The 18,599-nt window shown below is 18.3% G+C and overlaps 2 protein-coding genes across 3 annotated transcripts; one reads left to right on the plus strand and one right to left on the minus strand.

The window, feature by feature from the left end:
- Positions 1-98: 98 nt before the first annotated feature.
- Positions 99-3,839, minus strand: LOC122720184 (bestrophin-4-like). The gene is made up of 10 exons (XM_043946709.1): positions 3,778-3,839; positions 3,365-3,644; positions 3,006-3,140; positions 2,775-2,941; positions 2,261-2,418; positions 1,919-2,149; positions 1,758-1,838; positions 1,491-1,642; positions 1,259-1,384; positions 99-993 (listed from the first exon to the last, which is right to left on the minus strand). The coding sequence occupies exons 2-10, from the start codon at positions 3,541-3,543 to the stop codon at positions 195-197; spliced, it is 2,028 nt and encodes a 675-aa protein (XP_043802644.1). The 5' UTR covers positions 3,544-3,644; positions 3,778-3,839; the 3' UTR covers positions 99-194.
- Positions 3,840-6,538: 2,699 nt separating this feature from the next.
- LOC122720185 (RNA polymerase II-associated protein 3) lies at positions 6,539-18,424 on the plus strand. 2 transcript variants are annotated; one of them, XM_043946711.1, is made up of 9 exons: positions 6,539-6,711; positions 15,741-15,955; positions 16,026-16,157; positions 16,548-16,798; positions 16,880-17,090; positions 17,165-17,485; positions 17,645-17,908; positions 18,015-18,207; positions 18,292-18,424. In XM_043946711.1, the coding sequence occupies exons 2-9, from the start codon at positions 15,818-15,820 to the stop codon at positions 18,384-18,386; spliced, it is 1,605 nt and encodes a 534-aa protein (XP_043802646.1). In that variant the 5' UTR covers positions 6,539-6,711; positions 15,741-15,817; the 3' UTR covers positions 18,387-18,424. The 2 variants fall into 2 exon arrangements, with proteins under 2 accessions (XP_043802646.1, XP_043802645.1); XM_043946710.1 differs by lacking the exon at positions 6,539-6,711 and adding an exon at positions 15,586-15,645.
- The last annotated feature ends 175 nt before the right edge of the window (positions 18,425-18,599 follow it).

The raw sequence follows: 18,599 nt of genomic DNA on the forward strand, positions 1-18,599 counted from the left end.
TAGTAATTAAAAGATTTAATTATATTTTTATAAAGAACTAATTTTTTCCAAGGACAATAATAATATTGAAATATATCAAATATAAAAATGAAACAATATTACGTTTATAATATTTTATAATGATAAATAATTTTACATAATATTATACATTTTTTAACAAATATCACATATGTGTATAATTGCAATTTTAAAATTTATTCTTCTTTACATGAAGAGCTTGTATCATCATCAGATATATTATTTTTTAGATTTTGTGGAATTTCTTCTAATTTCAAATTTGGTGAGCTTCTTGAACATGGTAATGATTTTTCAATCATTGATATGTTATCTGTTGTATTTTTTCTATTCGTTTTCACAATTTGTTTCCATTGAATACCTTTTTTCTTACTTAATCTCATTGATCTATGTCTTTTTACAAGAAATTTAGAACTCCTATTTTTTGGCACTGTTGCTGTTATCGAAGTTGATAAAGGTGTTTCTGGCAGTGTTAAATGACACATTGTATGATGGCATTGTATTTGACATGTATCTGAATGAGGACTATCATTGGGATTTATATTAATGTTATCAGATGAATATACATTTTCGAAATTAGATCGTTTCTCTTCTTGAGAACATTCTGAAGCTTCAAATGAAAACGATTGCATAATATTTGATGTTTTATAATCTTTCCATGGATTTATATTGGTAGTGTATACAATAGGTGTATCTATAATTTGTTTCGTAGATTTTGATAAATTGGATGTACTTGACCAAGGTTGTATAACAACTTTAGGACTTTTTGTTAACATAAAAAGTGGTTTTCGATTTATATCGATTCGTGATATTGAATGCTTTCCTAGAGATGAAAATTTCTTCATGGTTTCTGTTATAATTTTTTTCCGTTGTTCTGTTTGATTAACTTGAATCGGTTCTTGAATATCAAATTGTAAAATTGTTTCAGAATAAGTTTGATCAATTGTCGTAGGTATTTCAGAGTACTGACTAATCTGGCTGAAACAAACGAGTCTAATTTAAGAAAATTTAATTTCATAAACAATTCTTTTTTCTATAAATTTTTTTTTCTATCTTGCTTTTCTAAATTTAATACATTTTTAATATATTATTTAATATAATTTTTTATTTAATCTTTTATTATTCTTTGTATTTTTTTGTATAGTTATTCTAAACAAATAATTTTTATTTTTTAAAATAATACTTTAAAAAAATAAAGTAAAAAAAAAAATAAAATATGTAAAAATTGACATCATAATTTTACCGTCTTTCACATAATGGACTATCATTAGCTAAACTTATAGTTGATGTGTGATGTGAGGGTTTTGTATCTTCTTCTTCTTCTTCTATAACATCTGGTAGAAACATGGTTTGTTTTTCCTCAGGAACTCTAAATATTAATGAATATTAATTTTAAAATTATTTCCTTACTTGTTAATATTTTAAATTCATTTATAATTTTCATTTACTAACATCAATTTTACTAATATACTAACGTCATATTTGCTACACTACCACGATAAGTTTTCTTTTTATAAGCTGCTGCTGCTTCAGTATATGGTAAGATTAGATTTTCAGCATCAAAATAAATATCTTTAACTAATGGTGGACATCGATTCATAAGAGTATCTACTCCAAGATATGATACCTTGTGATGATAAAATACAATATACGTTAATTAATATTAAGTATAAAAATGAAAAAATAAAATTATATAATTTAAATATATTAGAAAAGATATAAGTAAAGAAGTTCAATTATACTTTGGTATGACGATCAATTATCCAATTTAATTCAAAATCTTCATCATCATCACCAAAGGGATTAATTAATTGTTCTGCTACCTATTAAAGTATTATATTATATTTTATTATTATTTTGATAATTATTATTATATTTTTATGATAATAAAAATTAAAGATACCTTTAATAAACCCATAAAAAAGAAAAATTGTAGAATCGTAAAAATAGGTATATAAATGTCAATTTGTAGTTGGAATTGTTTTTCTTTGCCTTCAATGTATTGGCGAGCAATTAAAGCTACTCCAAAGAAACTATATGTTGCTAATGTTACTACTTGTGTGTAAACTAATGGAATTGATATCCAATCGAAACTCCATAAGAGACCACATTTTGTACGAAATTCATTAAATTCCTATTATGATCATTATTTATTAATATAATTTATTAACATAGATTATATATCATGAATTAATATGTAAAGCTTTATAATTACACATTCTTTTTATGTTATAAAATATAATACCTCCATAATTAATTTCAATCCCTGAGGATCAGGAATTCTATGATTTTGGCGCGCCTCTTTCAGAAGATTAATAAACCATGTACAAGGGATCCAATAAGTGTTGAATTCTAAACTCGGAACCGCCAAAAACAAATCTAATTCAAGTGATGTCATAAAACCTACAAAGTGATATTACTCAATCAATGTAATATTAATAATTAAGTGTCAATATCAAAAATTGATTTTATTTAAAAATTTTTATGAATAAATAAATTTTATATAAATTTTATAAATTATATATAATTTTATAAATTTATTATATTATATTATATATTATAATATTATAAATAAATTTAAAAATTTATATATATTTTATTTAAAAAAGATTTATTTTTATTTTTACTTATAAAAATTTTTTATTATTTTTCACATCATAGGTTTTGACTTGTTAGTCTTTCTTCAAAATAAATAAATTTATATATATTTTGAGAATATATATGAGTTAAAATTATATTCAACTAAAAGAAAACTTTACCAGAATCAACAACGTGATCAAGTGTTGGAAATCGTTTTTTTACTGCTGAACTGATCGAACGTAACACAAGTATCAAGGAAAGATTCAAATAACGCATCAGAGCTCTTCGAAGAGTACGACCGTATTCATCATTTCCAGTAATGTATAACGCAATTAAATGCATAACTCTATCAATAATAATCATTAATATTAAATTCTGTATCTTATTAAATATTTATTTTTATAACTTACTTATCAGGCCAGGGTATTGCTTGATATTGTTGCCACCATCTTTGAGCAACATAAGATACATAGAATCCAAGAACAAAACTTAATGGAATTAAATTAATAAAATTGTCACAGTAAATAACGATTTGTTCGAATTCTCTAAATATAAAATAACTTAATTAATAATTAATTTTTTAAATGTTTTTTTTTTTATTTTATAAATAATTTATAATGAGATAAGTATCATTTCTATTTTATTATTACAATTTTTGTGCATTAATATAAATATATAATACAAAAGCTTAATTATAGAAACATTGATTATATAAATTATAATTTAATTCATTATTCTAATACTGTTTAGTAAAAATTGAATTGCGAACCTTTTTTGTTTAGAATTTAATATATGACGGTAAATAGCAGAAAGTCCAGCAAATAAAATTAGAAATAAAAGTAATTCTCTATAGATAAGTTTGTAGAGTGAACCTCTCCACATAAAAAGGAGTCTGGTAAATCCACCTCTGGTAGAATTTGCGACTTGATATTGATATGAAACAGTCATTCTTTATTCAATATTTGTCAGATTCGTAATGGAAGTAATTTTGTCGTAACAATAATAATTTCTTTCTTTTCATTGTTACTGTAAACTTCGTCTTTATAAACCTGATAAAAATTATTTTTATAATACTTATATATAATTATATAATATATGAATACTTTCTTCTTATAAAAATATTGGATTTTTTATTTGCATAAGTTTTATATCATTTTCATAACATTTTAAATTAATAAATACCTTAGGTATTGTGAAGTAAATATATGATGAAATAAGACATCTTTCTAATGAAATAATAATTTCAATTATTTTGTTTACAACTTTTTTTCCATGAAAGAATTATTAATTTAAAATCCATTGTAGATTTCTGTAAATAGATGAAATGTTTAATATAATATAAATAATATTTTATTTAACATAATATTTTATAATTTTAAATAAAAATTTAAAAAATCGAATATTATATTATTATTATTGAAAATTAATTATTTTAATTTGTTCAATTTTTAATTTATTAAAATATTTCAATTTAAAAATAAAAATTATAAATATTTGATTATTAATCCAATTTAAGTAGAAAAAGAAGCTCTATACTTGAAAATACAAATTAGATAAATATGAATAAAGATATTGAAAAAAAAAATTACATTACTATATAATATGTTATAGTTAATGTGCAAGAATTGTTGAGTAATGTGCAAGTATTGGTATGATTTTTTTTGTCTATGCACCATAAATAATGTCGAATAGTTTGGGATTTGTGCCAGTAGATATGTAGCAGTGTTGTTAAATATAACTTCGAATATCGAAATAATTGTCGTTTGAGTAAACATAATATATATACCACAATTGCATCTTATTTATTGATAAATTGGTAGTAAAAATTTTTCTTGGATTAATAAATTATTATCATATAATACATTTTAGAAGATTTTTCAATTAAAAAGAATAATAAATTACCATCATAAAGAATTTTCAGTGAAGATTTTATAAATGATTAATATAATAATTTATTATTAATTAATAAAAAAGACTATACATATTTTAACAATATATATTTTTCTGATTTTTTGAATATTGTAATTTCTTATGACAAAAAATTTAAAATATTAAATAAATCTTATTCAGTATTAATATTATTTATTAAGTGATTCTTAAATTTTCAATAGTTTATAATTATAACTATTTATTAAATATTGATTATATCCTATTTGTTAAATCTTGATTATAAAACTTAAAAACAACTTAAATATTTTCTTTTACAATAAAACTTTTCTAATAGTTTATATACTTCCAATTACTATTTTGAATCTTTTATGCGCTAATAAAATAAAATTCTTCTCTACATTAAAAATCTTTGAAAAATAAGGATAAATAATAAATACATTAATATATAAGAAATTTTACTTTCTAATTATTAGATTCATATTATAACTAACAGAAATGTTACATGAAAATTTATTTTTATATAATTACATATTTATTAATAGTATTTAATTTAATAAAAAATATTTTAAACGAATAATATTTTTAATGAAAAATTATATTTTTATTGTCATTATTTAATAAAAAAAATACCTGATTTATGAATTTTTTGATTGAATTTTTTCTTTGGAATTATTGATGTTGTAATCACTTGTTCTGTGTTGTTTGTAATGACACGTGTCTAACAGATCATCTGATGGTCGCTCGATGTTTCTCGATCTAAAAATATATTGTTCGAAAGAAGCATACGACATTGGCCAAACTACAAAATGCTTCCGTTTTAATATAATTTTTAATATAATAATTTTAAATAGATTAAGTTAATTAAAATTAATTCAAAGCGGTTTATTTTCTATTAACTATTTTTATCTATTCAGATAACTTAATAGAAATATAATTAATATATCAATATAGAATTCAAAAATATATATATCATAAAAGGAATATATACGATAGATGAAGTGAGTAAAAATCAAATTTTTAACAATTTTTGTAAATGTATTGATAAATAACTATGGAATTTTATTAGAATTCATAAGTAATTTTTAAGTTTGTAATTAATTTTATTTCTTTAATATATTGTTGAAAAAATATGACATGAAGTTATTTTCTAGTAATTTTTTAAGTTTGCTATAACTTAAAAAATTATATTTTAAAAAGATATATTTTTGTATAGAATTATATGTTATAGTAAATATTTCTCAAAATTATTTATACGAAAATCTAATTTTTGCTTTTTGGATTATAAATTCAAAATAATAATATTTAAATAATTTAATAAAAATATAAATATTATATATTGATTTATTATAATACTAAAAATATATATATTTAATATATATATTTTCTCATTATTATTATAATATATTTATTGTATATTTTATATATAAAATACTTTGCAAAAATTATATATTTATGTAATGCAATTATTTATTAACAGACAAATTAATTATTATGAATTAAATTCTTGCATAAGAAAGAAATTAATTATTTTAATTACTACTTGAATCAAAATTTGATTCAATTTAGTAACATTGATAATAAGTTTTTCATATTTATAAAAATCAATTCTAATCTTTTTTTTTATTTTTTTATTGAAAATATTTTTATTTTTTTATTGGAAATATGTATAAAATAATCATTTATTGATTTAAATATTTTTTGCTTCTTATAGAAAATATTTTAAATTAAATCTATTTTAAGAGTTGAAGTAAAATATTTTCACAGATTTGTTTCCAATTACTTCAATTATTTAAAATTTAAATTTTATGCACGTGGCATATGAAAAATAAATGCACTTTTTAATATTTTATTAAATATATATTCGATGAACATCTAATAAATATTTATCACATATATATTACACTGATTGAATTAAAAAGAATTTTTAATAAAATTTGTTTATGATTTTAAACAATTTATATATATATATATATAATAACACAAAAGTTTTATAATTATATTTTAAAATGTAATTTATTATCACACTATTGATTTGAAAGAAATTTTTTATAGAAAAAACCTTTAATATAAAAAACGTTTGATCAGTCATATGCATCCAAGGCTAGTTAGCGCTAAACTGATTCGCTAAGAAAATCGTCATAGCGAATATTAACATTGAAGCTGGTCAATTCTGATTCGATGGCAGATACCCAAATCTAAAAGAGGTCGAATGTCAAATTCTATTAAGTAATTATTATTCGATTTATTAATTTAATATTATTTTATTGGTTCTATTATTATTTATTTTTTATTTTTAAAAAAATATATTTACTTTTAATTTAATTATGCAAAAATGTTTCATGATGTATATACATTAGAAATATCATTAATAGATATTTTTATTAAAATTTTGTTTTGTTTATATAAATTTTGTTTATGTAAATAGATTATTAGTTAATAATTTACTAATTTAATAATAATTGTGTTTAATAAAATTTAATTTAATAATTGTGATATTGATATTAAAATAAATTTATATAAATATGTATGTTCCTAATTTATATCTAAATAATATTTTATAGCATTTAATTGTAATTAAAATCTTTATTATTAATCTTTATTATACTAAATATTAAATTGTGTATTTATAATAATTTTTTTAAAATCATCATATAAGAAATTTAATTTGTGTAAATTTGTTGAAAATTTATTATTTCTATATAAATTGTTTTATTCTATGTGTCTANAATTTCATCTAAAAGTTATGTTATTTAAACCATAGACGAAGTACAAAAGTATAGAATACATTTTACTCCATAAATAAATACATTTTAGTTTAGATTAATAGATATGATAAATCTAATGCTTTTTCATATTATAAAAATTTGAGGATCATTCCCTTACTATTTTTGTATTATATGTAATGATATCGACTCAAATGATTGTAATTAAAAGCAATTGGAATTAAAATTGAATTTTATGAATGAAATTAATAAAAACACATAAGATAAGATTATACTTCACAGACGAGATACAAATATCGATGAGAATAGATTTAGATTCAGAATAAATCTATTATGTTATATATCTCAATTTATCTAAAATACAGATGAAGAATAGATTAATTATTTTATGAACTTTTATGGCTCAAATTTAACTCGTACTGACTTCAAAATTTGACATTTTAACTGCTTACAAATAACACAAATGCGATGAAATCAAATATTTGATGTATCGCAAAAAAGTTGTTTGCATTTTATATCATGATAATTCTAAAAAGAACTAATTTTTTATATGTAAGAGAGAAAAAAAAGAGAAAAATGAAGAATAAGAGAAATAAAAAGAAAGAGATTATTCTTCAACTTGATTGAAAAAATAATAATCTGTAATCTGTGGAATTACTAAATGGAATTTCCATTTCCTTTTCTTTAATATTTTAGATATTACTTATTCATGCATTGATTTCTATTTATTATTCTTTTTATTATTTTTCTTACATAATTGTATTTTCAACGAAAATATGAAAAACTATTTGTATTTTCATAAGAAAGAAATTGCATTTATAAAAATTTGGCGATCTTAGTAATCATAATATTATATCAATTAATATCAGCACGTAACTTTGAAAGTTAATAACTCAATAAAGATTTAAAAAAAAATATATTTAATAAGTTATTAATTTAATAAAAAAATATAGATATAAGAATGAATTTATTATTTTTCTTGACTTTCAACTACTTAGTTCATTTTCAGCTATATTTATAAATGTCATTATTATTCCACTATTACCCCACTTCAGGCCTGTTTCGCTCGGTCGAACTAGCAATTCCAGATTCAGACCTGCGCTGAGAGACCGCGTTCGGTGTCTCATAAGATTACCATAAGATAATTATTCAGATAAGATAAGATTATACTTCATAAGATTGTACGTAAAGAGCTTAGGAACCTATTTATGAAATGATATTCTAAAAAAATTCAAACATAAATAAATATTGTTGCCGTTCAAGTTGCCGCAACAATTTCAGGTTCAAAGAGTCACTGCTGAAGAGCAAAGGGTTATTATTTTTATCTATATAAAAAAAAAATTTTAAATACCTTTCTTTTATTTTCATAATCATTATTTATTCATAATTTATTTTTCCATAATTATTAGATAAATATATATTTATATATATTTATGTACATTTATTATTATTTATATTTGTATATATTAACGATATTGATCATGTGAAAAAAAAATTTAATAATTTCAGAATACATAATATTTAATATTTCTAATAATAAATTATGCAATATTAAGAAAAAAAATATCAAACTATAACGTGCAATACTGTTATGATATTATCTTAAAAACATACATACAAAAAATAAATTCTGAATGTGTTAAAAGTAGCAAACAAATTTAATGATAAAAATTGTCATTCAAAGAAAAATTATTGAAATGAAACTATATTAAACTATATTAAATTATATAGTTTAATTTCTTTAATAATATAAAAATCAGTGAATATATTATTATTATAATTATTATATATATTATATATATTATTATACATGTATAATATATTATTATGTATATTATAAATATATATTTATGCATGCATCTATATTTATATATATTTATATGTATATATATATATACATATATGAATATTGCTTATACATATAGATATTTATAAATCTTAATTTTAAGAAATTGAAAGCATTTATGTTTCTAATAAATATATATATATATATATATATATATATATATATATATATATAAAATATATAATATAAATTATTCAAAAATAAAAAATAATATATAAAAATAAAGAATTTTATAATAACTGTAATAAAATTTGCATAAATGTTTGCATAAATATTCCGTCATTTAAATATGTTGTATTTGAACTGCTTATTTCGTTAAAAATTTTGTAAATTTTGTAATTTATATAGTTCTTATATATAAATAGAGTATTTGAGCCCATTGTATCCTTATGAATTTTGATAATCATTATTAAATAAATTATATTTTTATAATGTGCAGCACATTTATTTTTTTTATAAACCAATTTGAATTTTATGTACAGTTTCGGATATAATCCGAAATAGTTTATTTAAAATGAATATCTCGTATAATGATAAAAATGAATACAACAATATAACATTTATTATAATTTTACGATATTTAAAATATTGGAAAAATTATTAGAAAATACTAATAAATCCATAAGTAAGTATATGAACAATATATGCATGAAGGATCATTAGTATTTATTCGCGCTAAAATTCTTCATTTATTTATCAATAAAATAATTAAAATATGCACATATTTACTATTATAATTAAAATATATGTATTTAAATAACATTGACAATATTATGACATTGTTATGTCAATTTCTAATTATATATTCTCATTTTCGACATCAATATCTTCTTCTATTTTACAAAATGAAATATTATTTAATTTGAATACCATATATTAAGTTAATATTCACGTAATAACGTGCATTATTATTAAATTGAACTATTACTATAATTAGATAAATTATTATTTAAATTCAATATCATATCTTTTTAATAATTAAGTACATTATTTTTACAAATGTATTTTGATTATAAATATTGATTATAATATCATTGTATATTTAGATATATTTAGATATATTTAGATATTTAGATTGAGATATCTAGAGAAAAAAAAAATTATTATCTGTATTCAAACGAGAAGATATCAGAAATATAATCTCTTGTCATTTTAAATCATGCCAAAATTGTATAATTATGATAGTTATTGTTACGTTGTGATAGTTATTAATTGTGATTGTCAGAATCAGACTAAAAAATAAGACGGAATTTTTAAACTAGAAAGAATGTTTACAAAAACATACAATTAAGAATACTCTTTAATTATTATAACAAATTTTAATTAAGGAACATAAATTAGAAATGACGCATTTATTTTAATTAAGATCATTATTATTAAAATTTATTATTATTTAAATTATTAAACAAATCATTGAAAATTTTAAAAAATCAATATGCAGTATAGTATCTATCTTTCGATTTTATGCAATTTGTATAAAAATATGAAAAGCAGAAGTTTTTTTGTCAAATATTTGCAATGCGAGATTATATTTGATTTTGTTAAAATTATTTGGTTTTATATGTTTTTCAATTAATAAATCATTCTTGTACTTTTATCTTCTAAATTCCATAAATAATAACATTGCACCAAAATATCTGAGTTTAGAAATAATATTTTCATAAATTCTTATGCTTTTAAACAAATATAAATAATTAAATAAGAAATATATTTTTTTGTTTTTTTTTAATAAAATAAGAATTTTTAATAAAATAAGACTTTAAATATTAATTTTTGCTTCTCTAATTCAAATTCAAATTTGTACTATGAAAAATATTTAAAATATTATCTTATATTTCAGATAAATGTTAAATTATTAATTTTGCTTTTCTATTCTTTTTCTATTTCTTTTCTAATTTTTTTCTATTTTTAAGGAACGTTGTTGAATGTTGTTTCTAATTATTGAGCTTTATTATAAAGAATCTGATTCATTCTCGTATCTCTAAAAATTTTAAATCCTTAATTTAAAATCCTCAATTTGTTTATGTGAATAGACATTAAAAATTTTTTATTGAATAAAAGAATACAATTCTTATCAAAATTATTTAAATTCGTAGTGCATTAAATAAATTTTATATATCTGATATATTTATCAATTATATTTGTACTAATCAATTATAGTTATACTAAGACTTAGAAGACAAAATTTAAAAATGTTGCATTTTACTGTACAAAAAGAATAAAGTGTAATATGTTATACAATTATCATCTTCATTGAATAATTATTTTTTTAAGTAAAGAAAATAATTAAAAAAAAAAAATAAACATCAATATAAATGTTCAAATAAGCATTAACTCTATCATAAATTTTTTCAATGTTAATTATTTTTTCATTGTGAATTAATTTTTTTTTAATGTATGTTAAATATTATATATAAAAATTAATATTAATTAATAGCAATTCAAGGAATTTTATTAATCTAGATTTCACTTTTTATTTTCACTATTATTCCGCCAAATAATTTTATAAAAATTGGTTGTTTCATAGATTTTTATTGTTTTAAAATATGTTGTGTATTATTTGTGTTTTGCTACAGCATTTATAATTTCTAAAATAAACATTAAAATTAAATTTTGTATTCTGTTGAAAATAAAGCAAGTGACGTGTAATAAAATATTCTAAAACTTTAGGTCATTAATATGATGTATTACGTCTGTAAAATATGAATCACAAAAATACTTTGCATGATTGTTTTACATTTATACCATAGATAAGATATAATATATGATAGACCAAATATTTAATTAATTTTTTTATTTTATGATCTGAATATTAATTATATAAAAAAAAGAATCCTCAAATATATTTTTTATGATTTAGAATGATAAGTATAGAAATTATATTTAATTTAACTATTAAATTATACAAATTGATAGAAAGATAAAGAAAACAGATAAAAATATAATTACAAAAATAATATAAAAAAAAATGTAATTATATATATTTATATTTTTTACAATCTTCTTTTATATATATTCTATTCTTTTATATATATTCTATATGTATATATGTTATATAAATTAGAAGATTTTTACACCATGATTTTTATATATCAGTTTTATTAACTAATTAAACAAAAATTTTTATTATGAAATAATAAAAACATTGTTAATTTTTCAAATTTATTTTATTTAAAATTTTGTCTAAATATATTTTTATTAAAACTATTTTCATATAATAGAAAATAAAATTCTTCCGAATTCTTCTGAAGCATAAATTTTCATTAACAAATTTAAGAAAAGAAAAAGGAGAGATTTTAAATTTAAGTTTAAATCTAAAATTCTATTATACGTCTGTTCTATTTGAATTTTTATTAGTTTCTGAAATATTAAAATAATATTAAAAATTTTTAAATAAATTTTTAATATTAAAAATTTAATATAAAATATTATAAAAATTTTAATAAATTACTTTAATTTAAATTATACAGATAATACTACTCGAAATAGCAATCGTAATCGTCAAATATCAAGTAGCTAATGATGTAATAATAATTTGTTTTAACGCATTACAGCAATTCAATGACTTATTATAACGTAACGGACTGCTTAATAGCAGAAAAAATATCTATCAAAATTAAAAGTTTTCTATTTCTATATATAGAGATTAGAATCTTAAGAGTCTTTAATATAACAAATCTTATAATTTTACCTCCTTTTAAATAAACAAAAAATATTGAAAATTTTTTTTGATCGCTGAAATTAAAACAATTGAAAAAAGTAATAATAATAAAAATTAATTAATTATCGGTATTGCCGGTTATCCATAATTCACTTATAATTTTTTTTCTTTCAAACTTTTCAAATTTCAATCAATCAGAAACAAAAATTTTTTCTGGAAGAATAGCCAGTTCTTAGTTTTTAATCGTTTGTTTGAATATCAAGTGTTTAAAAAATTTAACCATTATGAAAATAATTATTTGGTGAAAATTTGCACAGAAATCTCTTTTTATTATTGCCCGATTCTTAAAAATTGTTTCCTATTAAAACTACAAAGAATATAAGATGATATTATTAGAGAATATTATTTTTTAAGAAATTATTTTTATATCAATTTAATTCAATTTAATATTTTTATATCATTTTCATGATTGTAAATTATTTAGAGAATATTTACAATCATATAATTTTTAAAAATTTAATCTGGCTGAAGTGTAATATAATAATTAAATAAAATATAATAAATAATATAAATAATATAATAAACGTTATAATAATATAATGTGATCCTGAGATTTAGAATAATATTCTCTAATAAAAATCTTGATAATCAATATCACAATACATATACGTATGTACTATGTATACATATGTGCATGTACATTTATATTTATACAATTATAATGAAACTAAAATGAAAAAGCATTCTTTATTTTTTATATATTATTAGGTTTTATATTATACTATATGCTATTAGGTTTTATATTATTTTTTAGATACTACTAATAATATGTATATATATTTGTATGGTTAAAACTAATTGATTGAAAGTCGGTAATTGAAAAAAAATTCATTTTTGCATTGCTAATATTTTTTTATATTATACTTGTTAAATACTTGTTGTTATTATTGCATTTAATATATTATACATACGATAATAAATAATATTTATTATATATAAATAATATAATTAATAAATGTTAATTAATGTTATTAATTATATATTATTATTATAAAATTTGTTTTATATTATAATTTTATATATAATTTTGTAAAGGAAAATGATGCTTGAAATTATCTCAGGAATTTTTAATTAATAGATGTTTTATAATTAATAATTAATAAATATTTTCATATTTTTGGGTCATCTTATATTCTTATTCTCTTATACTACTAATTCTTATTTCGTTTATTCGAATTTTATTTTACTTTATTATTATTATCCTTAATCAATGATTTTTTAAAAGTGTTATTATCAAATAATATAAATCATATAATATATATAAATATATCAAATAATATATATTATATATATATTATTGCAAATCAAGTGATTTTTTCTTGCCAAATTGCTATTTAATTAAAATAAAAAAAAAAAATATGATTATTAAACTAATAATTGTTATAACAAGAATTTTTCGCTTTTTATATTATATTTATTATATTTATTTAATAATTGAATATTATAATATATATTAAAATATATAATATATATTATATAATATATTATATATATGTATATATATGTATTTATATGGTTTTGAAAAAAGATTAAAATAAATATTTTTATGTTATTTTTGTCGATATTTATTATTTATTTAAAAAAAATTTCGCATATTTAATCATTTAAAAAGCTACAATATAAAAAATGATTCCAATAGTATTTTATTCAATAATTATAATTATAAGTCTGCAACATATTGCCGCAATTTCATTGCCTTGATAATATTGTTTGAGTTTGTTGAGTTTCTGCTTGGGATAAAAATTATTTACATCAAATAATAATTGTTCATCGCACAATAATGTTTGCTGAATTTAATTCCTATTAATATTTTAATAACTATTTCATTGCATGCTTTCATAGCAGAAGATGCTAAAATGAATGTTAAATTTTTAAGTTGGTATGATAGATAAATTTAAGTTATTAAAGTTCATAAGATAATTGATTTATTTTTATACTAAATAGTGATATGTACAGGATATTGAATATTATAATTTATTTAGTAATATAATTTTTTATCGATAAAATAATAAAAAATATAAATAAAAAATATTTGTTATATTTAACACATTTTTTTCCAATATATGTTATTTAGCTTGTTCGTGTTCAGTCAGTAACATGTAACCAATACTATTATCACTATAATTCAATTAAGATATGTGCTCTGTGATTGGCCAATATTTTCTTAACAAATTCTTAATCAAAGTCAAACGAAAAATTTTGTAAAGGAAAATGATGCTTGAAATTATCTCAGGAATTTTAATTAATAGATGTTTTATAATTAATAATTAATAAATATTTTCATATTTTTGGGTCATCTTATATTCTTATTTTCTTATACTACTAATTCTTATTTCGTTCATAATATATATATTAGATCTATCTTTGATAGCACTTAAATAATAATATATTAGATGATATAAGAAATGTCGATATATTACACATGTAATACAATATTCTATAAAATGTCACGTCTATTCTATTTCTTTATACTATAAATAAGATACAATGTAAACAATGAATAACTTAGTAGTTCATTTTTTCATATAATGAGGGCTCTTAAGCACAATTCTCAAAATATTGAACAAGAAAATACATTAAATATTAAATCTATTCTAATGTTATTTATGGCATAATATTTAAAAACAGATTTCGAAATTTGTTGGAAGTGTTATATATAATAACTTTAACATAATTAAAATTATTTATTATTAACAATATTAAAAGTTCTAACATTAACTTACAAAGAAAAAAAATATTTTTTGTATATAAATAAGAGAATTAAGAAAATTTTTTGATTAAAAACATGATATAATAAATTTAATATAATGAATTATGTGAAATTTTTATGATATTTTTTATGATATATAAAAATATATAGTGCAAATAAAGTAAAAATTTTATTTTAAATAATCAAATATTTTAGTAAACTAATTTATTTTAGTAAACTAATACATAAATGATGAAATCATTATTCATTTTTTAGGAAGTGCAAAAATTAACCTAAATTTGCAACTGATATTTTAACTTCATTAATTATAATAATTATAATATAATAAAAAAATGGATAAATCAATTTTAATGCAAAAGCAAGTGAAGAATAATGCAGAAGATTTACAAAAAGAATTTCTTGATATGAAGAATTGGGAAGAACAAATGAAACGTAAAGATGATGAATTAAGGAAAGAACGAAATTATCAAGTAAAAATTGTCATTTTTTTTTAAGGATAAGAATATTTATATTATATATATATAAGAATGTTTTTTGTAGGTCACTTTACCACCAATTAGAACCAAACATAAAAATAAAATAAAAAAAATTTCAAAAAAAATAAATGAAATTGATACTAAATCGAAAAAAATAAAATCTTATGATTATTCTGCTTGGGATAAATTTGATGTAGTAAGTTTCATTATTATATTATAAAAATTAAATTAATTTTAAATGTTATTATAAATGAAATTTTATTTTAAAATAATACTTTCATATAACTTTCTTTGATAATTTTTGAGAAGTAAATATGTTTTTTTCTAAATAATAAAAATTAATTTTTTCTTTAATAAAAATTAAGTTCTAAATTATATTCAATTTTTTGAGTATAAATATTTAAAAATATTAATGATATTTAAATATTAATAATTTTTTATCATGAATTTCTAATTAAAAATAAAATTAAAATTGTGATTCTTGTGAATCTATTTATCAAATTCTATTAATGTGCGAAAAATACAAAATTTTGTATTTAAAAAAATAAAGTTTTATAATTTTAATGTTATTTATATTATTTTAAAGGATAAGGCATGCAAGGAAATAGATGAAGAAGAATATTCATATTCAGATGAATCCGAAGATGAATCAATATCTAAAGAACAATTAGAAAAAGCACATCAAGAAGCAACAAAACATAAAAATGAAGGCAATATTTTTGTGCAACAAGAAAAATGGTCTAAAGCAATTGGTTGTTATAGTAATGCTATAAAAATATTTCCACATGATGCAATATTTTATGCAAACCGTGCACTTTGTCAATTAAAATTAGACAAGTATATATTTATATTCTAATTATATTTTGCATATTAAATTAAAAACAGTAAAATAATATTAAATATTATATTTTTCTGCAGTTTCTATTCTGCTGAATCTGATTGCTCTGCTGCAATACAATTAGATGAAACTTATATAAAAGCTTATCATAGAAGAGCAATAGCTAGAATGAATTTAAAGCAATACAAGGAAGCTAAATTAGATTTAGAAAAAATTTTAAAATTAGAACCTTTTAATAAGGAAGCTAAATTATTATTTAATCAAATTGAAAATAAGATTAAATATTCAAAGGTAATTAATAAATAAAAATTAAAATCATTTAATTAAATTTATTTATTCAAGATATTAAAAAATATTTCATACAGACAAGCACTGAAGTAGAAGAAAATATAAAAAAATTATCTAAAAACACAACATTCGAAAAAAAAATTGCTGAAAAAATGTGGAATAAAACTACATTAAATATACAAACAGCAAATATTAAAAATACTGAAATTAATTATATGGAGGATGATAAAAATATTAAAGATATTATAAACAATAAAAATAAAAAAGATAAGAAAGATAATGTGCATGATATAGATATAAAAAATAAAAGGGATCCACGTATTCCAGATTGGTTACCAGAAAAAGATAATGTTATTGTTATAGAACCAATTCAAAAACCTCCACATTTACACTCAAAGGTAAAGTTATTAATTAAAAAATATACATAGATATATTAAATATTTATTATACTAAATAATAATACTATATTAATATATACTAATATTTATTATATTATATTTATTATTATATATATTTAATATTTATTGTATTTATAATATTATATTAAATTTGTACAGAAATCATTGATAAAAATACCTATTCAAGAAATGGAATTTGTTATTAGTCATAACTATATTAATGACAAAACAATGTGCATTGAAAATGATCAACAGAAAAAAGAATTTAGTAAAGATAATAATCTTATAAAAAATAATAATGTTAAAATTATTAAATCTTTGGAAGATATTAGTACTATACCTCCAATTCCTAAAACAGCTGTACAATTTATAATGAATTGGAAAACAAATAAATCACCAGAATTTAGATATAAATATTTAAAGGTGGGAAAATATATTTAAAGATTATAATTTTTTAGTAAATGAAATATTATAATTACAATTTATAAATTAATGAATTATTTAATAAAATTATTAAATTAAATTTCAGCAATTACCAAAAGATAGTTTACCTAAAATATTTCAAGATTCAATGGAATCTGATATTTTTTGTGAAATAATAGAAATTTTAAAAATAGAATTTATAAGAAAAAAAGATTTAATATTCCATTATCTAAAAGATCTCAGTCAAGTTAAACGATTTAGAACATTTATCATGTTTATTAGTGACAATGATAAAAAAAGTACGTATTATTGCATAAAATTTAAAATAGTATAAAACATTGGTAATATTTTTCTTCAATGGATTTTTTTTTATTAATTTTTAGGTTTAAAAATTCTTTTCGAATATTGCAAGACAGTTGAAAATGTACCTCAAGATGAAATTTCAATTTTAGAAGATAAATACGAAATTAAAAAATAAGTTAAAAATTTATTAATAGAAATATTTATGAGTGATATAATAAGATTAAGTTATATATTTTGTATAAATGTTTTTATTCTAATAAGAAATAAATAAACGCATGAAAATTATAAGACTTTTTATGTATTATTTACTATTTTATTATATTACATTTAGTACATATTTTATTGTTTTATGTATGTACAATAATTAACTTAATAAAAGAATGTATAA

The sequence above is a fragment of the Apis laboriosa genome, unplaced genomic scaffold (genome assembly GCF_014066325.1).
Source record: "Apis laboriosa isolate Shangri-la unplaced genomic scaffold, ASM1406632v1 scaffold122_cov146, whole genome shotgun sequence".
NCBI classification, from domain to species: domain Eukaryota; kingdom Metazoa; phylum Arthropoda; class Insecta; order Hymenoptera; family Apidae; genus Apis; species Apis laboriosa.

Coding starts and splice junctions, on each gene's coding strand:
- LOC122720184 (XM_043946709.1), bottom strand. CDS start 3,543: ATGACTGTTTCATATCAATATCAAGTCGCAAATTCTACCAGAGGTGGA. Junction 3,141..3,364: donor TTAAATTCTAAACAAAAAAG/GTTCGCAATTCA, acceptor TTTTATATTTAG/AGAATTCGAACAAATCGTTA. Junction 2,150..2,260: donor GATTGAAATTAATTATGGAG/GTATTATATTTT, acceptor TGATCATAATAG/GAATTTAATGAATTTCGTAC.
- LOC122720185 (XM_043946711.1), top strand. CDS start 15,818: ATGGATAAATCAATTTTAATGCAAAAGCAAGTGAAGAATAATGCAGAA. Junction 17,486..17,644: donor CTCCACATTTACACTCAAAG/GTAAAGTTATTA, acceptor AAATTTGTACAG/AAATCATTGATAAAAATACC. Junction 18,208..18,291: donor TAGTGACAATGATAAAAAAA/GTACGTATTATT, acceptor ATTAATTTTTAG/GTTTAAAAATTCTTTTCGAA.